General features: G+C 37.3%; 1 protein-coding gene and 1 long non-coding RNA gene across 2 annotated transcripts in view; one reads left to right on the top strand and one right to left on the bottom strand.

Annotated features, from left to right (window-relative positions):
- LOC142871954 (lipoxygenase homology domain-containing protein 1-like) overlaps nucleotides 1–18,548 on the bottom strand; it is a 63,475-nt gene extending 44,927 nt beyond the window's left edge. The window contains exons 1-2 of the mRNA XM_076005301.1: nucleotides 17,203–18,548; nucleotides 10,214–10,377 (exon numbers count right to left, since the gene is read on the bottom strand). Of these exons, the coding sequence (XP_075861416.1) occupies nucleotides 10,214–10,377; nucleotides 17,203–17,332 (294 nt within the window). The 5' untranslated portion in view covers nucleotides 17,333–18,548. The remainder of the gene's footprint in view (nucleotides 1–10,213; nucleotides 10,378–17,202) is intronic.
- A 787-nt stretch (nucleotides 18,549–19,335) lies between these two features.
- On the top strand, nucleotides 19,336–19,531 carry LOC142871876 (uncharacterized). The gene is made up of 2 exons (XR_012920049.1): nucleotides 19,336–19,394; nucleotides 19,441–19,531. It is a non-coding gene; the product is annotated as an uncharacterized LOC142871876 (long non-coding RNA).
- Nucleotides 19,532–22,842: the final 3,311 nt, after the last annotated feature.

Genomic DNA, 22,842 nt, shown 5'->3' with positions numbered 1-22,842 from the left:
TGAGATCATATAGTACTTGTCTTTCTTTGTCAATTTCATTAAACATAACTTGCCTTCAAGTTTCATCCATGTTGTTGCAAATGGCAGGATTTCTACCTTTTTATGGCTAAATAATATTACATACACACAGACACACACACACACCACACACACACACCCCTCAGTTCCATCTGTCAATGGAACACAAGTTGTTTCCATGTCTTGGCTACTGTGAATAATGCTGCAATGAACATGCAAGTGCAGGTATCTCTTCAAAATACTGGTTTTGTTTCCTTCAGATATATACTCAGAAGTGGATCATATAATAGTTCTATTTTTAATTTTTTGAGGACCTTCTATACTGATTTCCATAACGGCTATACCAATATGTTCCTCTAACAGTATATACTTCCCTTTCCTCCACATCTTCATCAACACTAAATATGTCTTGTTTTGTTTTGATGATAGTGACCATAGTAGATTTGAGGTTGTATCTCATTGTAGTTTTAATTTGCAATTCCCTGATGATTTATGTTTTTAATCCATTTGTAATTAATTTTTATGAATAGTGTAAAATAAAGGTCAAATTTAATTCTTTTACATGAGATATCCAGTTTTCTCACCAATTTAGCAATCCCAGGAGTCTCTTGGTAGAGTCTTTGGGATTTTTCTACATATAAGATTATATCCTCAGTGAAAGGTGATAGTTTCACCTTCTTTTCCCAAATTGGATACACTTTATTTCTTACTCTTGCCTAATTGTGCTTCCTAGGACTTTCAGCACTATGTTAAATAGAAGTGGTGACAGTGGGCATCCTTGTCTTGTTCTACTTCTAAAGGGGAATACTTTCAGTTTTTCCCCATTCAGTATGATATGGCTGTTGGTTTGTCATATATGGCTTTTATAATTTTGAGATATGTTCCTTATATGCCTAGTTTGTTGATGGTTTTTATGATAGGGTGGTGGATTTTGTCAAATGCTTTTTCTGCATCTATTGAGATGATCATATGGTCTTTGTTTTTGCTTCTATTTATATTGAGGATTTTTGCATCTATATTCATGAGAGTATTGGTCTATAGTTTCATTCTTTTCTTGTGTCCTTTCCTGGCTTTGTAGAATGAGTTGGGGTGGATTCTCTCTTTCTCAATGTTATGGAATAATTTCTACAGTATGGGTAATGGTCTTCCTTGTAGGTCTGCTAGAATTTGGCTGTGAATCCATCTGGTCCAGGTCTTTTTATTGTTGGAAGATTCTTATTATTGCTTCAATCTCACTGCTCATTTTTGTTCTGTTCAAACGTTCTATTCCAGGAGTTTGCCAATTTCCTTTACATTTTTCTAGTTTGCATAGAGATTTTCATAGTATTCACTGATGATGTTTTATATTTCTGTGGTATCAGTTGTAAAATCTCCCTTTTTTCTGATTTAGCTTATTTGGGTCCTTTTTCTTCTATTCCTGGTTAATCTAGCAAGAAGTCTATCAATTTAGTTAATCTTCTCAAAGAAACAACTTTATGTTTTACTGAAATTTTGTATTTTTTTTCCATTTCATTTAGTTCTGCTCTAAACTTTGTTATTTGTTTTCATCTGCTGGCTTTGGGTTTGGTTTATTTTTCCTTCTCTAGTCCCTTGAGATGTGTCCTTGGGTTATTAATTTGTGATCTTTCATGATGTGAGCTTTTATGGGTATGAATTTTCCCCATAGGAATGCTTTTATTGAATCCCATACATTTTAATAGCTTGTGTCCTTTTTGTTGTTCAGCTCAAGAAATTTTATATTTCCATCTTAATTTCATTATTGACCCAATAATTTTACAGAAGCAGATTGTTTGATTTCCATGACTTTATGTAGATTGAGTGTTACTCTTGGAATTGTTTTCTAGTTTTAATCCAGTATAGTCTGAGAAGATACATAGGATGATTTCAATATTTTTAAATTTGTTGAGACATAAATCTTAGAGAATGTCCTATGTGCTGATGAGAAGAATTCAGTAGTTTTTGTGTAGAATGTTCTGTAAATGTCTGTCAGGTCCATTTGTTGCAGGGTCCCATTTAAGTTCAATGCTTCTTTATTTATTTTCTGCTTTGATGATTTGTCCAGCTCTGACAGTGGGGTATTCAACACTGTGACAGTGGGAATACCCCACTGTCAGAGCTGGACAAATCATCAAAGCAATTACAATGGTATTATTTATTTTATTGCTTAGCTCTAGTAGAATTTGTTTTATGTATCTTGGAGCTCCTGTGTTAGGTGCATATATTTTTTCCTAAATTATTATGTCTTCTTGTTGAATTGCTCCTTTTACCATCACATAAGGACCATCTTTGTCTTTCTTTATCAGTGTTGATTTAAAGTTGATTTTATCTTATAGGAGAATGGTCACACCTGCTCTTTTTTGGTTTCCATTTGCGTGGAATATTTTTTCTCATCCTTTCACATTGAGTCTGTGTGCATCAGTGAGGCTTAGAAATATTTTTTTGGCTTCTTTCTGTTGCTTTTCAACTCTCTCTTCAATTTCCTTTATCTTATTTGCCATCCATATTCTGAATTCCAATTCTGTCATTTTGGCAATTTCCTAGTGCTTGGAGTTCAATCCTGTTGCTTCATTGTGATCCCTTGGGGGTATCAAACTGTTTTGCTTTGTCATGTTGTCATGGTTCTTTTTCTGGTTTCTTCACATTTGAAACCTCTTTTCTAGACTCATGACTTATAGGTTTGCAGGGCACGTGCAAATCTATAAGTCGCAAACTCTCCTGCTTAATTAGAAGGGAAGGGTCCTAGATGGTGCTTTTATTCTACTCTGGAATGTTGGCATAGCAGGTGAGGGGCATGTGCAGCTATTCTGATTTGTCCTGTTCACCTGTTATTTCCACTGTTCAAGCCTATACTGGATGATATTTGGGCTGGCCGTTGAATTGTTCATCAGATAGTCATAGGAAGTTTGAGTTGGGAGCTGGGTGAGACCCTCACCACAGAAGCTGGCATTGTGGGGATTGCTCCACCTGGGGTCTCCCCACAGAGGTAACAGTGGCAGCTGGGTGAGGCTATCCAGGCAGTGATCATGGGTTCCCAGGCTGTGGGCCTTTGTTCTAACCAAGTCCCAGTGTACTGGCAGCTTGAGGCTGGGAAAGGTCCCTTTGGGGCAACAGACCTTAGAGCAGTTCTGCCAGCCCTGTGGCAGTGATGGAGACTCAGGGGTGAGGCCTTGGGGTCCAGGTGCAGTGTTAGAATCTCAAAGGCAGTAGGCCTGGGGGGAGCTCTAGAACCACAGGGATGGAGCCTTGGTCTCTGTCATGAGAGCCTCAGAGGTGGGACTGGGGAAGAGCCAGAAGTAGAGCCATACTCTAAACAGGGCCTCTTAAGTCAGAGCCGAGTGGGTAGCATGCTATTTGGACCTGGCAGGCAGAGTGAGAGCTGAACAGGTGGTGGGCTGTTCCACAGGCTCAGGGATGGTGTGGATGCCAAGTCACATGAGAAGAGGTCAGTTCTAACAGCCCAATGACTATAGGGTTCTCCCCTGAGGGCCTGCTGAAACAGTCTTCCAAAGCCGTCCAGGTCGAACCTGCAGTGCCCCATTCAACTCCTGTGCTCAGATCACATTGTGCTGTAGGGGAGGGGCACCTGGTGTCCAGTTACAGAGGATGGCTCAGGGGAGCTTCAGCTTAGTCCGCTCCCTCCCCAGCCTGGTGGGGGCTATGTGAAGGCCACCACCACAAAGCTGAGTCCCATGTCAACCTGGCACTATGCACTTGAGAGCACAGGATGGAGTGTGTTTAATTTCCACAAGTTTATAAATTTTCCAATTTTCTTTCTGTTATTGATTGAGTTACATACCATTGTGGTAAGAAAAGACACTTGATATGATTTGCATCTTCTTGAATTTTTTTAGACTTGTTTTGTGGCCTAACATATGATCTATACTGGAGAATATTTGATGTGCCCTTGGGAAGAATGTATATTTTGCTGCTGTTGGATAAAATGTTCTGTATGTCTGTTAAGTTTACTGAGTTTATAATGTTGTTCAAATCCATTGTTTCCTTATTTATTTTCTGTCTGAACAATCTATCCATTGTTAAGAGTTAGGTATTAAAATCCCTTACTATTATTGTATTGTTTTTTATGTCTCCTTTCAGTGATTCTAACTAATTCTGTTAGTATTCATTTTATATATTTAGGTGCTTTAATTTGGCTACATAAATATTTCCAATTGTTATGTTTTCTTGATAAATTGATCCCTTTATCACTATGTAATGACCTTTTTCTCTTGTGACAGTTTTTGACTTAATGTCAATTTTGTATAAGTATAGCCACCCCTGCTCACATTCACATTTGATTATCATTTGCACAGAATATCTTTTTCTATCCTTTCACTTCATCCTACATGTCAATAAAGCTAAAGTGAGTCTCTCATAGGCAGCACATTATTGGATCTTGTTTGTTAATGAATTTAGATACTGTATATATTTTGATCAGAGAATTTAATCCATTTATATTTAAAGTAATTATTGATAGTTAAGGACTTACTGTGTGATTTCCTTAATTGTTTTCTGTTTTATTGTTTATTTGTTCCTTTCTCACTCTCTTGCTGTTTTCCTTTTTTATTTGATGAGTTATATATTGGTATGCTTTGATTCCTTTTTCTTAATCTTTTGTGTATCTCCTATAGGGTTTTGGGTTTTTTTTTGTGGTTACCATGAGACTTACAAAAAATATTGTATCATTTTAAAATCCTATTTTAAACTGTAAAAACTTAACTTCAATTGTATAAAAAACTCTATATTTTCATTTCACCCCTAACATTTTACATTATTGATGTTTTTTATATAGTGTATCCAATAGCAAATTATTATAGTTGTAGTTATTTTTAATACTTTTTTTAGTTTTTCTACTAGAGGTGAAATAAATTATGTACCAACATTACCATATTAGAAAATTCTGATTTTGACTATGTATTTGCTTTTATCCGTGAGTTTTAGATGTTCATATGCTTTCATATTATTAGTTGGTGTCCTTTCATTTCAGCTTGAAGAACTCTCTTTAACATTTCTTGTAAGGAAGGTCTAGGGGTGATGAATTCTTTCAGGTTTTGTTTGTTTGGGAAGGCTTTCTCTCTCTTTCATTTCTAAAGAACAGATTTTGTGGGTATAGGATTCTAAGTTTTTTTCCCTTTCAATATTTTAAATATGTTATCCCATTCTCTCCTAGCCTGCAAGGGTTCTGCTAAGAAGTTTACTGATAGTCTTATGGAGCCCCCATTGCAAGCAATGAGTCATCTTTCTTTTGCTGTTTTCAAAATTCTCTCTTTGTATTTGACTTTTGACAATATAATTATAATGTGCTCCGTGTATAACTTTTCAGCCTCAACCCATCTGGTGAGCATTTGGCTTCATAAATCTAGGTGTCCAATTCTCTCCAAGTGATGGGAAATTTTCAGTCATTATTTCTTTGAATAGATTTTCTGTCCCTTTCTTTCTCTCTTCTCCTTCTGAAATTCCCATAATACTACTTTGTTTCAATTGGTGGCATCACACAAATCCCATAAGCTTTAAAAACTTTTTTTATTCTTTTTTCTTTTTGCTCCCTGACTAGATAATTTCAAATGACCTGTCTTCAAGTTCATTGATTCTTTCTACTGTTTCATCAAGTCTGTTTTTGAAATCTTCTATGAAATATTTCAGTTCAATTTATGTAATTCTTCAGCTCTAGGATTTCTATTCATTTTTTAAAAATGATTGCTATTTATTTATTGACCTTCTAGTTTTGTTTGTCCATTGTTTTTCTAGTTTAATTTAGCTGTCTGTCTGTGTTTTCTGGAAGTTCCTTGAACTTATTTAAAAGGATTATTCTGAATTCTTTGTTGGTCAATTCATACACTTCCATTTCTTTAGGATCAATTGTTGGAGTTTTATTAGTTTTCTTTGGTGGTGTCATGTTTACATGACTATTTGCCATCTTCACATCCTTCCATTAGTGTCTGTGCATTTAAGAAAGTACCTCAATGAGACAGTCACCTCTTCAGGCCTATATAAGTTCACTTTGGAAGGAAAAGACCTTCACCAGTCAGCCCAGCCTGGGCTTCTAGATGGGCCAGCTGGTAGCATCCACAGGCAAGTAGAGCTTGCTGTCAGCGTCTCTAGTTGGGTGGATCCTCTGCCCATGCTCTAAGGTTGGGTACAGCCACTTTCTGGGCTATGCAACCAGTGGGCTGCTGGGCAGCAACTGTGTCAGGTGTGACTGCTGATTGGGCTCCCTGGCCAGGTGGGGCCATTGGCTGGGCTCTACAGTCTGGCAGGACCACTGGCTATGCTACACATTTGCCTCTAGTTGTACAGGATCACAGGCTCTGCTCCTTGGCCTAGTGGTACTTGTGGTTGGACTCATAATTGGGTGGGGCTATAGAATGGATCCCACAATTTCCCCTGGTGAGGGATCTAAGTTGTGCTCTCTGCCCAAGCAATGCTCTTTCTACATTCAGGTGGAGCTCCAGGCTGTGTCCTGTAGTTGGCAGGGTCACTGGGTAGGTTCCACTGTACCACAAAATCCATGCACTGGTTGTTTTGAGCTATGCCTTCCTTCCTTGTTATTGGCTGACCCCATGTGTCTAGCCCTGCCAATTCCCCTAGTATGCCCTGTGAGACAAGGCAGAAGTGGGTCTTCTGTGAAGTACCCCAGAACACCTGGAAAGCTGAATATCCATCTTGGGCTCACTTTCTACCTTTGAGGAAACTGTAGGCCCTGGGGAACCCTCTTGGTATGTACTGGCCTGAGGTAGGACTGCTGCAGTCAAAGTGAAACTACTTCTCTTACCCTTTTAATGATATTTTTCTCAGTTTTTATGGTCTAAGGGAGTGCTTCAGCCTTACCCCTTTCCCCTGGGTTCTTGGATTTCCACAAAGGCATTCTTATCTGTAGATAGTTGCTAGTTGGTCTTTCTATGGGGTACCAAAGCTGGGAAAATGTCGTTCTGCCATCTTGCTGATGTCACCTGCATTGGGGTTTTCATTTCCATAGTTTATTATGTATTTAAGGGAAACAACTCTAATCATTTTTCTTGATAAGAATTCATAAGTGAAAAGTTGGTGGTCCAAATACAGGTGCTATTTTAAAATACTTAAACTTTTGTAATAGAAAGAAAAGTTCAAGTTAAATTGTCTATAGAATATGCCATTCACAGGAAAGTCTATCATGTCAACAGGGCACTGTTTAGTGCTGCAATTCCTAAACTGCTGAATGAGTAAATGTAAAATACTACCAAACTCCAAGTTTCAGGGCTACTTAAGAATAAAAAGGAGAAGATAAAGAAGGAAGAGGGAGAGAAAAAGGGGAGATAAGAAAAGAATATATAAAGAAGACAACCATACAGAATTGTGCCAAAATTAAAGTAACATGCTGACATCCATTTAGCCAATGGCTAATACTGTGTAGAACCACATGGTCATCTAACCTTTAAACATTGAAAAGTCCCAAGATAAACATTACTGATTTATGTACTCACTGATTTGCTCCAGCCCAGCCAACGTACTCTTGTTTTTCTCTGTTCCTTCCTCCTACTCCAGCCTCCAGACATTTTTACACATACCCCCATGCTAGCAATAGCCACCTACTACCCATCTGCCCAGCTGCCTTCCTGCCTTCATTCATATAAAAAATTTTTTTAATTCCTACCCCATTAGGAAGCCTACCCCAATTTGTGGGTCAGAAGAGTTAGCCTCAAGAGTATAATGATAAAAATGTTTTATACTTTACATAAAGTGTTTTAATATTTAACAGTTTCAGTCTGTACAATAATATTATAAGTTATTTCTGTATACATTTTTTTTTTTTTTTTTTTGAGACAGAGTCTCACTTTGTTGTCCAGGCTAGAGTGAGTGCCGTGGCGTCAGCCTAGCTCTCAGCAACCTCAAACTCCTGGGCTCGAGTGATCCTTCTGCCTCAGCCTCCCGAGTAGCTGGGACTACAGGCATGCGCCACTATGCCCGGCTAATTTTTTTTTTATATATATATATATCAGTTGGCCAATTAATTCCTTTCTGTTTATAGTAGAGACGGGGTCTCGCTCTTGCTCAGGCTGGTTTTGAACTCCTGACCTTGAGCAATCCGCCCGCCTCGGCCTCCCAAGAGCTAGGATTACAGGCGTGAGCCACAGCGCCCGGCCTATTTCTGTATACATTTTACAAAGGAGGAAATTAAGGCTTAGAAATGTTAAGTGGCTTATCTATGTTTCCTTAGATAATAAAGGGCAGAATTGAAGCTCAAACATAGGTTTTCTGATTGCTGCTTATATAAATTGTTTTTTAAAAGGCAAAAATGTATTATGTATCCTATTCTAAGGAACATAAGGGATATTCAATGATTTTGTAAGGGTCCTAAGAGCTCATAATAAATAATAAACCTATTTATCTACAAAATTAATTGGCTTCACACAATAGTAAACCAAAAGTAGAAAACTCTCCTCTAGGAGTGAATGCCTTCAGCACTAACTTTTCCCAAGCAACTGAGAGTACTATTCAGTGTTTCAATTTTAAAAAATGCTACAAAATCCAGCTAAATCTCTGGGCAGGTTTATATGTAAATAATACCAAGATAAGATACATGGGAGGCCTTTATAATGCCTTCAAGGGGAGAATGATCACCAGGAAAATTCAGTAACAGATGCCCCAACATAAAGCAGTAAATAATAAAAATAATTTTAGCAACGTCATTTTCATTAAATTGTCATGCTTTCAGCAGATATGTATGAGTGTTTGGTCTATGTCAGGCAATATACAAGATTTAAGGGTTAGTGAGTGAATGAGGTCCAGTACTTGTTCTCTAGGAAATCCTCTCTATTCTCCCTACTTTCTGCCATAATGGACTCTTCACTCTTATTTTTGCCTTGTTTTTCTGAGGATCTCATATTTCCTTCAGCTTTCCTGTTCCCCTGTGAGGTACCACTAATAGGACTGACCCTGTAGTCTATGGAGGGTAGATAACAAAATTAATACAAAGTGATTGATACCATTTTGCAAGTCTCTTTTGAAATTAGAATCCTCCTCTGTCTATGCAGTCCTACAATCAAGTTTTCCTACAACAACTATGATTGGGTCAGGAGGACATTAGAGGTGCCCCACATTGTCACATACGACATGAATCAGTTATATAAACGGGAAGGAGTATCGACATGGGGAAAAAGGAGATCAAGCTGTCACTCTTCGCTAATGATATGATCTTATATCTAAAAAACCCCAAAGATTCTACCAAGAGACTGCTGGAATTGATGAGTAAATTCAACAAAGTTGTTGACTATGTCACACTGTCCTGGTAGGCAGTGTGCTATGTAAATCAGACACTTTTACAATGTATTAAATAATTTGTCAAAATGGATCAAGAGTAATCTCATTTCTCAGCACTTATCAGAAGAAAATAAAATAGCTTGGTTACAAAAAAAATAAGAAGAAATCTAAGGTTAAAAGTGTACCATTTATAATAGTAAAAACCTAGAAGCCATTTAAATATCCAATAATACTAAACTGTTTCATTTGTCTATGGTATATTGCTCAGTATTTAATCAATAAAAATTATAATTAGGAAGACTATATAGCTCCTTGCATAAATGGTAATATTACATGTAAAAAACGATGCTACAAAATTGCCCATGTACTACAATATTAATAGCAAACATTTATTGAGCATTTCAGACACTATTCTAGAGATTATTCCATTTAATACACATAATAATCCTTTAAAGTAAGGGTTATTGAGGAAACTGAGGCATAGAAAGTTTAAGTAACATGCCCAACCATGCTTATAAGTGGCAAAGTCTGCATCTGAATCTTGATCCTTTGGTACTTTTGCCCATGTCTTAGCCATCAGGCTGTACCACCTTTCCATCATACTATGGTGCCATTCCTTAGTATGCCTGTATAAAACATGCATGGATATGGACTAGGACAGATATTAAAAAATGGAAATATTCAACTTGATATTTTCCACTCAAATTTTAAAATTTTCTAAAATTTATATTCTTTTTTGTCTTTATACAAATAAAACACAAAGAAGAAACAAAAATCTTATGTTCCTGTTATAACTACTGTTTCCCAACTGCCTTAGGACAAACCATTTCATGTATATCAAGAAAATTTAATGCAAATGCAATACCAAACAACCAAAAAATCATTCTCAATTTCATCTTAGGGAAAGTTTTATGTATAATAATATATCTTAGCAAACAAGTTATAGCCATATCATCTTTACCTTGAATATATCTGCACTGTTGGGGCTAAACAGCTGGTGTTTCCCAGATCCCAAAATAATTGGACCTGAACATCCTGTTTCTCCATAGACATAAAGGGACACTGTTGCTGTGGTGCCAGCATTTTCAAGATCCCCAGTGACCACAATTACTTTCCAGTCTCCATCTGGAAAGGAAAAAGGAAATCAGTCTGAAATTATAGAAGAAAACCATATTAATACTAGAAAAGTACGGATTTCTACTTAATTTATGAAAGGAATAGGTTGTGAAATCAAGAAGTACTAAAATAATTGCTTATCATGGACTTCCTTCTTGGATGCTAGCATATGAAAAAGTTTTGGAAATATTTTAGCATTTTAATTACAAATCAAATAGCCATGGGCTTTTGAGGACAACAGATACTTTGGGCAAAATAGCTGAGTTGGAAGCATTGAGCCTTATGAGACTGGCTGAAAGATTTTGGAGTTTATTTAGGCATTGCTGTCAAATTTTGGGGTAGGAATGGATGACAGATATACTGATAACCTGACATTAAGGCATTATCTGTAGTACAGAATATCCCTGTCAAGCTGGAGTTAGTAACACAGTTTGGTGATCCTAGCAAAATAGTGGTAAGGATGTAGAAGACCTAAAAATGAAATAAAAAAGGACTAAAATTTTTTTTCATGAAAAATTGCTGGAGTCCTCTTGGAGTTGGAATGAACCAATAAGTAAAGAGGAAAACACTGTACAAAATAAGTAGGGCTTAGCAAATGAAGTGGGGCTTGAGGAGGGAGGATGAAGAAAAGACGTATTCAAAATAGAAAAAGACGATTCCTAACACAAGCAGAAGAAGTCATTGAGCTTCCTGCCACTGTGATGTTAGAAACATAGAAAGGTTGAGACAAGGAAAGCGTGACACAGAACATCTTTTATTAAGAAAAGATCTACCAGTTGTTTCATGATTGGTTTAGTTGGAAAGTCAAAATGAGTCTTCATTTTATCATTTTGTGCTCTTTGGAAAACTATGGCATCAAACCTACAGGAGTAAACCCTTCTCTCACTGTCCTCCCCATACCATCAAGCATAACAAAGGACAAAGTCCTGCCCCTAGAAGTCTGTGTAGGGCATGCATCTCTACCCATCACTTCTATCCCTGAAGTACAGGAGCAATATGAAGATGTCTTTATTGTTATTTTCAAAGGCTCCATAATCACATACTTCCTTGGGAATATTTTTACATTTCCAAAATGTGATTAAAACTCACCACTATTCTGCCCACTGAATGCTCAGTAAGAAGTTATGTTTATAACATTAAGAAGTTATATTTCTTTTTAAAACATTAATGCTGTCCCCCTCATATATCCATATACCTCATTTAAAGATCTCTGATCAGTTTGATAAAATTTGCATCAACTAAATTTTTCATAAAGCTATATTTGGTAATAAAGATGAAACTTAAGCCTTGGTACCAAAATGCCAAAGGAGTAGCAGAACGCAAAGGGGTGCACTCTACTATTAACACTTCCACCCTGTAGCCAGTTTATTTTGAGGAACTTTGGTTCATGTGGGAAAGCAGGAAACAGGCAAATTGCAAACTATAATCCCATAAAGAATCTTATTTTGATATTAATTCTTATAGAAAACCTCACACCTCTGATGTATAACTAAAGAAGTTAAAGAATGTCTTTCATTTTTTTAAGGTTTTCTTTCCTATCTCATCTTTATTTTCTTTTCCTGCCATCTGAGCCTGCCCTGGGATTTTGTCTCATGCTATCATGGGAAAAGAAACAGGAATAAGTTTGCATATAGGCTTGGAAGTCTTATTTACTAAAATAGAGAAAAATAAGGAGCTATTGATTCATACAATACTTCTGTGTTCCTCCCTTTTGGAATTAGTATGTGACCATGACATAAGCCTTAAGGGTGGAAAAATAAAATGTCTTCTACAGTTATTTTTATTGATTTTCAAGTTTCGCTAAGCATATTTTTCTTTTCTTCCACTGGAAAAATGTCTTTTCCAATATTTCCTATGGTATACTTTATGATCACTTAACTTCTCCTAGAATGTTACAAATGGGCCAAAATACAATGGGCCCCAAATACAATGGGCCTAAAATACAAAATGGGCCAAACATGGTAGCTCATGACTGTAATCTCAGTAGTTTGGGAGGCTAAAGCAGGAGGATCACTTGAGGCCAGGAGTTCGGCACTAGCCTGGGCAACATAGCAAGATCCCATCTCTACAAAAAATTTTTAAAAATCAGCTGGGCATAGTGGTGTACACCTGTCATCCTAGCTACTCAGAAGACTAAGGTGGGAGGATTGCTTGAGCCCAGGAGTTCAAGGTTACAGTTAGCTATGATTGTGTCACTGTACTCCAGTCTGGGCAAAAGACCAAGACACTGTTTCAAAAAGACAAAATAAAAATACAAATAAAAATAGTTAGCAATATTTGTAGAAAATAACAGAGGAATATTCTGAGTCTATTTTTAAATTAAAAGTTCTACTGTCTTATGAAACGATTTATTTATAACAGAGCTAAAACTACAGGTTTTGTATTGCTTTTATATGTGTCAAAATTAAAATATTTTTCAATAATTTTCTATTGTAAAACTTTATTTACCAAAAAAAAAAAAAAAAAAGCTAACATGAGTTCAGATATTTTTTCTATACAAGTTTCTCTTTTTTTCCCCTTGCCTTATAGCTGCTATTTATCCAACCCCAGGACTCATATCAAAAATTACTGTCATCTATTAATCTCTTTGGAAAATTACTTCTTTTAAAGTTCTTAAAGGAAGAAAGGAAATTCCATGTAGTTGAAGTCTAAATATTTATTTTACATTTATCAGAATTTTGAAAGATTTTTAAAAAGTTTGTTGTCTATTCAGTAAGCCATTACTAACAATATGCCTCAGACTGTGCCCTTCCATTCTCTTTTCTAGGTTTAAATTGGGGGAGATACTATAGCAAATAGCCTCCATTTGAAGAGATCCTGTTGCAGATAAAAGGAAATTTTTCTCGGAAACCATATCCCAGGAGGCTTACTTTTCTTTTGTGTTAAAAATACTTTAGAAGTAGTATAGATATGCTCTGTGATCTCTAAATATACTATAATAAATGTAGATTTCTTCTCAATAATGAAGTAAGGTTTAACAGGAACTTCTGCTTTTACAATGAAAAGTATGTGCTTTGCCATTTCCATTCTTTCATAGCTAAGTGCAATTAGTATAGGCATACTTGAACTATAGAAAATTCTGAACATCAGTATACTATCATCCCTGGTGTCTGTGTGGGATTGGTTCAAGAACTCCCTGTGGACAACATCCATAGATGTTTAAGTCCCTTACATAAATAATATTTTTAAACCATAGTTAGTTGAATCCATTAATATGCAACTCACAGACATGGAGGGCCAGCTGTATGACGTATGCCAACAACTGGAATTCAATTAATATTTGTTGACCAGTTTATTTACAAATATTAAATGCCTATATTATGCATAAGCATTGTGCTAAACATTCAAGACATTCTCTAAGGGACTATGTGAGTCCAATTATCAAATTGTATTAGACACAGATTACCTAATACTAAGTTTACTGATGAATTGCTACCAAGACACAGGATAAGCATTCTTCCTTTGGAGAGATCATAGAACAGGGGTTGGCAAATATGGCCTGTGGGCCAAAGCCCACCACTTGCTTTTGTAATTAAAATTTCATTGAAACAATGGAATGTTCATTTGTTTGTGTATTATCCATTTGTGTTCTCACATTACAACAGCAGAGTTGAGTAGCTGCAACAAAGACCATACGGCCCACAAAACCTAACCCAGCTTCATCGCCTGGCAGCATGAGGGAGCCATCTCAAAAGTCCAGCCCAGCCATCTCTTCCGATGTCTGCAACTGCAGCACCATCTGACTAAAATTGGGTGAGAGTTTCCAAGCAACAAATCACCTCATTGAGCCACATCAACGGATGGAAAGGTGAGAGATAATAAATTATTGTTTTAAGCCACTGAGTTTTGAGGTGGTTTCTCACATAGCAATAGATAGCTGGAACAACTACTGAAAACATTTCACAGATAAGGGCTCTCCATTATCTTTTACTCATAAATGCCATTAGCATTTTTATCAGGAGGTCTAGTTATTAGTATGCAAGGGTATTTCACTGAAGCACTTCTTTCATGTGTCCCAGGTAAAGGAAAAAACAGACGGCAGGACTGCCATTAACTGCTTCCTACCCGATGTTTTTTTAGCAATTGGAGGTTTATTCTCAGGAAAGCACTAGTGAATTATTTTGGAGAACAAAGTCCCTACAGTTAGTGAAGTTCAGTAGCCCAATCACAGATCTTAACACCTCATCTTTACCTTATTCTATGCATTATGCTACAGGGGTTACTTTGTAACTCAGAAAATTAACCCTGTTGTTGAAAATAGAAACATCTGTGTCTAGACACATTTTCAGTTACTTGGCAACTACCCACTGAATACTCAAAGAAATGCAGAGAGGATGCATGTGAATTAAGCTCTCACCATGTAATTGTTAGTTCAGCATACTGAGGGAAAAAACTCCTCACATCTGACTTCCTCAAGTCTTGGCAATATCTTAGTGACAACTATGGCAGTCATGCTTTGCCTGAAGGCACATCAGACAGCAGACATGGTTCCATGACTCTTCCCTGAACAAAGCAGGACACAGGAAGATGCAGTGAGAGTGAGAAAGCCCAGGGGGCCTGTGCAGATTGCAATCTCCCATTCCATGGATTACAATTAGGGGTAGATGGAAAGAGCCTAAGAAGACCAACATCACTGGGCATGAAATGTTTGTTTGGCTCTTACTTTGTGGAAAAGTTAAGTGTTGTGTCAGGGAAAGATGGAGGAGTGCAGGTGAGACGTGGGTGGAAAAACTCCCAATGTTAACAAGATCTATCCCACCCCCAAAGCCTTATGAGGGTCCCACTGACTCTAGGTGGTAAAGAGAGGTGGATAAATAAAACCTTTTCCATTATTACAGGCATGGCAATGTTTTAACACTACTTACAGATCGGCATGTCTGTCAAATGTTTAATCTAGCTCTTCTTAAAATACGAATACCTATAACACCCATCTCACAGCAGCCTCTGGCTCCCTCTGCAGCCTCCCTCCTTCTCAGCGACCTTCCCTCTGCCATCCTTCAGCTATCCTGAAGGGTTCCTTTCTACATCCAGGACTTTGCCTAAAATATTCTAGCCAGAATGTCCTTTCACCTCTTTCTTCTTACCCTCCATCCGGTGAACACCTTTTATCTCCAGGCTCAGCTCAAAAGTCACCTCCTCTAAGAAGCATTTCCAAACATCGCTATAACTAAAATGAATCACTCTTTTTCATCCTTTATTGTACCCTTTTACACATTAACCTTTAGACATGCAAATAACAGATCAGGAGTGTCTCTCAATCCCTCTCTACCCACCCAGACTATAAGCTCCTGAAGGACAAGTTTTGGTCTCTGTATCCTCAGCGCCTAGTATAATACTTAGCACAGAATAGTCTTTCAAGAAATAAATGAGTAAATGATTTATAAAAATGTTTTGGGATCTGTTAAGTATTTTGAAAAGCAAAAGCTGCATGTGTGAGGAAGGATATTCAAGGCATTAAGGCGGTTTCAGCACAATATATAACTACTTATCAATTAACAAAGAACAAGTCCTTCTGATAGTGTGTCCTTAGTGTCATTTTTCATATGAAGTACAAGGACATTGTTATTTGCCTCATAATTGGTCTTATTGTTAGCAAAAAGATAATGGAAACAATATTGACCTTGTATCATCCACATTTTCAGGGTCATGTAAATATATTTCAATGAGGAGATTTAGCAAAGATACTATAAATAAGACAGATTAGTTTATTCTAATTTTGAATAATTTTATCTCCAAATAATTGTAACAAGTCCTTCAAAATATAACCTCATAAGAGGATCATGAGATTTTTTTTGAATTTGTAAGTACTTTACAAACATTTTTATTTTTTTGAGAGACAAATATCATTAATGCTATTCTACATGTAAAGCAATAGAGAAATTCTGTGCTGACTACCACAGGAGTTGGGATAAATTTGAGACAGAGTTTGAAGCAGTTTTGCTTCCTAGAATAAAATGGTTTCAAATAATGCTCAATTTTCTCCATTATAGCTCAGAAAACAATAAAACACTATCAGAAATGAATCTGTTACATATTTTATCTTGAAATTGGTTTAGGGTGAATCTCTTATCATTCCTGTGACTGTTTATTATTTATTATTGTGTGATGTGGAAAAAGACATCCCCATTTAGAGGACTGAACAGAGAAGACTGGGAAGAAACAACTCGTGGAAGGCGGGGGTGTGCCTACGGCAGCCTGAACATGTGGGCAGTGGGGCTGCAGTGTGTGCCCAAGACCAAGACACATTTTACCACAAGTGAAAAATAAAGTTTAGAAACTAACATTTATTGGGCATATAAGATGTACCAACCTTTGTTCAAGGTGCCTTATGGCTATTATTTTATGTAACCCTCACAACAACCCTTAGATAGTTTCTATTATTGCCTACGTTTTATAGGAAAGGAACTGAGGCACAGAGAAATACAGTGATTTCCCTGAGCCATGTGGTGGGCAAGTGGCACAGTCAACATTCAGAACCTGCATTGCTAACCAGGACACCCTGCAGCCTCTTGCAGGGTAGAGCTTGTTATATGTCACAATTCAGGTAAGATGATTGTCCTCCAGTGCAGTTTACCATATATCCACTGCACCTCTGTTTAGTACATTCAACTCCACTTTAAATCTTGACCCTTAACAGGGAAGACAGCATGATAGTTAAATGTCCAATTCCTGGTGGGTGCCCTAGGTTCCCAGTGACCATCTCAGCTTGTATTCTAGCTTCTTAGCAATGGCATTTCCATCTTGTCCTTATCCCAAATTCCCTTCAAGTGTATCCTTGGTACTTGCTGCCAAACCTCCCCCACGCCCTTTGCCTTCTTTGATCACCGACCTTACCTTGACTCACGCGAAACCTTTGACTTGCCTTCCTTTGAATGCTGCTGTCCCTCAGTATGGGGTGTGGTTCCAGGACTCTCCTCTCATACCAAAATCCATGGATGCTTAAGTCTCTTATATAAAATGGCATAGTAGAAGGTTGGTGGCTCTGTCTGTGGGCTCACAATGGTGTTGGCAAGATACCTCTTACAGCAATTGTTATATCAGCTAGAACCTTACCATAGAATCACTGAAAAACCTGGGCAGGAGATAAGGTCAAAATGGCCAAATAGACACAGGTAGTATGTGCCTCCCCCTGGAGAGGAACCAGATTAGTAAGCAGAGTCTCATAATTTGAACAGATCATTTAGGAGAGAACACTGGGATTCACCAGGGAAGTGATGAGAAGCACCAAAAGTGTGTAAGGAGTGGATGCAGGGGTGGGAAACCTGTAGCCTGAAGACCTGAAGACCACATATGGCCCTCCAGATCCCCAAGTACAGCCCCTTGACCAAATGCTAACAGAAAAAATCCCTTTAGTAAAACGATTTGTTTTGTAAAATCGGGATTCAGTTGAAAGAACACACTCAAGGATCCAGAAAGCTGCATGTGGCCCTAAGGGTGCAAGTTCCCCAACCCTCATGGGAAGCTTTCCCTGCTGAGGATTGGCTAAGAGATGGGAGAAGCTTCTAGATGTGGGGAAATGTAAGAGAGAAGCCCCCAGGCTCCACACTCTGAGACAAGCTTTTATAATCTTGGCTACAAGAGAACCCCCTGACCCACATAGTTCTAGGGCCCAACATAGGAAGCTGTTTGGAAATTGCATAGAGAGAGAGATATTGCCCCATAAAGGGACCCATGCAAAATCCCACGGGCTCTCAAACCTAGAGCAGCTTGAGTCAGGTGCCATTCTGAGCCTAAATATCAGGAAACTATGGGGGCACTTGCAGCCACTGCATGGCTCCAAGGAGGTATAGAGGAGCCCAGGTACTTCCATGCAGGCTGGAGAAAGTCTCTACCACCCTGCTGTTATGACTGAGATGTGAGTGGACATGTTTCACAGTTTCTTGCCCATACTACTTGCCTGGGTGGGGCCTCAGCCCTTTCAGTCACAGGCCCAAGGTACCATTTTGAGAGTCTGATACTAGGCTGTACCCTGCCCTTGGGCTGAGTGTGGGCTGACTGAGCTGTAGTCCTTGCCAAGTGAGGGAGGGGTAGGGATACTAGGCTTTCTAACACGCATCTACAACAATACCCACCAACCTGCAATGGGCTGCAGTAAGACCAAGCCTTGAATGAACTGCACTCCTTGAAGAGGGCCCCACCCTCTCTAGTCACAAGCCCAAGCCTCCCCATCGGGAGTTTAAATCTAGGCAGGACCTCACCCGTGGGCTGAATTTGGGCTGACTCAGCTGCTGCCACACCCAGCTGAGGACGGACAGTGGATCCCCTAAAAGGAGGCCAGCCCTCTTTGATTCCAAGCCTATAGCCAGTGTCATTCTGAGAGTTTAATGCTGGACAAAAGTGTCACACTCAACCAACACTCATACACACCAACACATATCTTCAGGAAAAAATTCTCCTCTTTGAAAGCAATTTAAAAAATCAAAACAAATGACTGCTCCACAGATGCATATATATCAACAGAAGAACACTGGAAACATGAAAAAGCAAGGAAATATGACATTACCAAAGGACCACAATAATTGTCCTGCAACAGATCCCAATCCAAAAGAATTTCTTGTAATGCCAGAAAAAGAATTCCAAATATTGATTCTAAAGAAGATCAATGAGATGCAAAAGAAATCCGAAAACCAATACAAAGAAAATCAACTCAGAATATGAATGAGAAATTTATCAAGGAGATAGACATTTTTCTAAAATCTCCAAAAAACAGAAATTCTGTAGCAAAATATTTGTTGAAGGAGATACAGAACACATTTGAAAGCTTTAAGAATAGACTAGGCCGGGCGCGGTGGCTCACGCCTGTAATCCTAGCTCTCTGGGAGGCCGAGGCGGGCGAATTGCTCGAGGTCCGGAGTTTGAAACCAGCCTGAGCAAGAGCGAGACCCCGTCTCTACCATAAATAGAAAGAAACTAATTGGCCAACTAATATATATAGAAAAAAGTAGCCGGGCATGGTGGCGCATGCCTGTAGTCCCAGCTACTCGGGAGGCTGAGGCAGAAGGATTGCTTGAGCCCAGGAGTTTGAGGTTGCTGTGCTGAGGCAGAAGGATTGCTTGAGCCCAGGAGTTTGAGGTTGCTGTGAGCTAGGCTGACGCCACGGCACTCACTCTAGCCTGGGCAACAAAGCGAGACTCTGTCTCAAAAAAAAAAAAAAAAAAAAGAATAGACTAGAACAAGCAGAAGAAAGAATTTCAGAACTTGAAGACAGGTTTTTTGAAATAATCCAGTCAGACAAAAAAAGAAAAAGATAAAAAAGAATAAGCAAAGCCTACAAGACATCTGGAACTACCTAAAGCAATGGAACTTATGAAATATCAGTATTCCCAAGGGAGAAGAGAGATAAAAAAAGTTAGAAAACCTATTTAAGGAAATATTAATAATCAATGAAAATTTCCCAGAACTAGCAAGAGAGGTAGTCATTCAGATACAAGAGGCCCAACTGTTCCCAGGCAAATACACAGTAAAAAGGACTTCACCATGGCATAGTATAATCAGAAGGACTAAAGTTTAAGTGAAAGAAAGATATTTAAAATTAGCAAGAGAAAGCATCTAGTTACCTATAAATGAAGCCATATCAAACTAACAGTGGACTCCTCAGCAGAAACCACACAGGCCAGAAGAGAATGGGATGGCATTTGCAAAATGCTGAAAGAAGAAAATGCCAGCCAAGAATTTTATACCTTGTCAGAATAAACTTCATAGATGAAAAAGAAATGCTCTTCTCCAGAAAAGCAAACACAGAGAATTTGTCACCACCAGACTGTTCCTATAGGAAATGCTCAAAGAGGTATTAAACATGGAAACAAAAGGTCAATATTCACCATCATGAAAATACATAAAATAAAATGCACAGGTCTCATAAAACAGTCACATAAAGGAGGAGGAGAAAGGAATTAAATGGTAATATGACAAAAGTTCAGAAAACCACAAAGACAAAAAGATAGAAAAAAAGGAAAAAACACAGAATTTATAAAACAACTAGAAATCAATTAATAACATGATAATTACGTATCAATATTAACCTAAATGGATAAAATGCTCCAAATTAAAGATATAGATTGGCAGAATAGCTTTTAAAAATGATCTAACTATATCCTGCTTACAAGAAACTTACCTTACCCATAAAGTAAAGGGGCAGAAAAAGGTATTCTATGCAAACAGAAACCAAAAGCAAGCAGGACTAGCTATACTTAGATAAAACAGACTTTAAATCAAAAACAGTAAAAAAAAAAAAAAAAGAGGGATCAATGCAGAAAGAGGATATAAAAATCATATATATATATGCACCCAATATCAGAGCACCCAGATTCACACACAAAAAAATTTTTTACTAGACCTACAGAGATAGACAGCAACACAATAATAGTGGAGGACTTCAATGTCCTACTCACAGCTCTAGACAAATCATCAAGACAGAAAATCAACAAAAAGATTAAATTGGAGTTTAGACCAAATGGAGTTAACAGACATTTATAGAACATTCCAACCAACAACTACAAAACACTCATTACATCAGCACATGAAGCACTGTCCAGGACAGACCACATTTTGGGCCACAAAATAAGCTTTAACAAATTTTAAAAAGTTAAAATCATATCAAGTACCTTCTCAGACAACAGTGGAATAAAGCTATAAATCAATACAAAGGGGAACATCAGATACTATACAAATGCATGGAAATTAAACAATATGCTCCTGAGTGATCAACAGGTCAATGAAAAAATAAAGATGAAAATTTAAAAAGTTTTTGAAATTAATGAAAATTCAACATACTAAAACCTGTGGGATACAGTAAAAGCAGTACTAAGAGGGAAGTTTACACCATTAAATGTTTATATAAAAAAGTAAAAAGATAAAAATTTAACAACATTAATGATGCACCTCAAGTAACTAGAAAAATAAGAACAGATCAAAACTAAGGCTAGCAGAACAATAGAAATAACAAAGACCAGAGCAGAACTAAATGAAACAGAGGCCCAAAAGACAATACAAGGATCAATGAAATGAAAAGTTTGTTCTTTGAAAAGATAAACAAAGTTAATAAAACACTAGCTAGACTAACCAAGAAGAGAGAAGATTCAAATACACATAATCAGAAATGAAAAATCAGACATTACAACTGTAGAAAAACAAAAGATCATCACAGACTATTATGAACGACTATATGTTCACAAACCAGAAACCCTAGAGGAAATGGATGAATCCCTAAAAATATACAACTCCCAAGATTGCACCAAGAAGAAATAGAATTCCTAAATAGACAAATAATGAATAATGATATTAAATCAGTAATTAAACCCTCCCAACAAAAAAATTTCTCAGGGCCAGATAGATTCACAAGTGAAATCTATACGATGTACAAGGAAGAACTGATATAAATCCTACTGAATCTGTTACAAAAGATCAAGAATGAGGGAATCCTTCCTAACTCATTCAACAAAACCAGTATTATCCTGATACCAAAGCCAAGAAAGAAAGCAACAACAACAAAAAAAGAAAACTACAGACCAATATCTCTAATGAACATAGATGCAAAAATCTGCAACAAACTACTAAAGAACCAAATCTAACAGTACATCAAAAGGATAACTCACATGATCAAGTGGGATGAAATCATCCCAGGAATAAAAGGATGGTTCAGTATATGAAAATCAATAAATGTGACTCACCACATAAACAGAAGTAAAAACAGAAAACACATGATCATCTCAATAGATCCAGAAAAAGCATTCACAAAATCCAGCACCACTTCAGATAAAAACCCTCAAAACATTCAGCATAGAAGGAACATACCTCAAACTAATGAAAGCCATATATGACAAACCCAAACCCAATATTGTACTGAATGGAGTAAAGTTGAAAGCACCCCCTAAAAACTGGAACAAAACAAGGATGCCCACTGTCACCAATTCCATTCAACATAGCACTGGAAGTTCTAACCAGAGCAATCAGGCAAAAGAAAGAAAGGACATCCAAATTGAGAAAGAGAAAGTCAAATTATCTGCTTACTGATGACATTATCTTATACCCAGAAAAACGTAAAGACTCCTCCAAAAAACTCCTAGATTTGATAAATGAATTCAGCAATGTCTCAGATTATAAAATCAATGTACAAAAATCAATAGCACTTTTATACACCAACAATCAAGCTGAGAAGCAAATCAAGAACTCAATCCCATTTACAATAGCTGCAAAATAAAAAATATCTAGTAATATATTTAACCAAGGAGGAGAAATATTCCTAGAAGGAGAACTACAAAACACTGATGAAAGAAATCACATATAATACAAACAAACGGATAAACATCCCATGCTAATGGGTTGGAAGAATCAATATTGTTAAAATGACCACACTGCCCAAAGTAATCTAGAAATTCAATGCAATTCCTATCAAAATACCAAATCATTTTTCATAGAATTAGAAAAAACAATTCTAAAATCCATATAGAAGCAACAAAGAGGCCAAATAACCAA

The sequence above is a fragment of the Microcebus murinus genome, chromosome 7 (genome assembly GCF_040939455.1).
Source record: "Microcebus murinus isolate Inina chromosome 7, M.murinus_Inina_mat1.0, whole genome shotgun sequence".
Lineage (NCBI taxonomy): Eukaryota > Metazoa > Chordata > Mammalia > Primates > Cheirogaleidae > Microcebus > Microcebus murinus.
The sequence above is the reverse complement of the archived record's forward strand: the minus strand, read 5'-3'. Positions and strand labels throughout refer to the sequence as shown.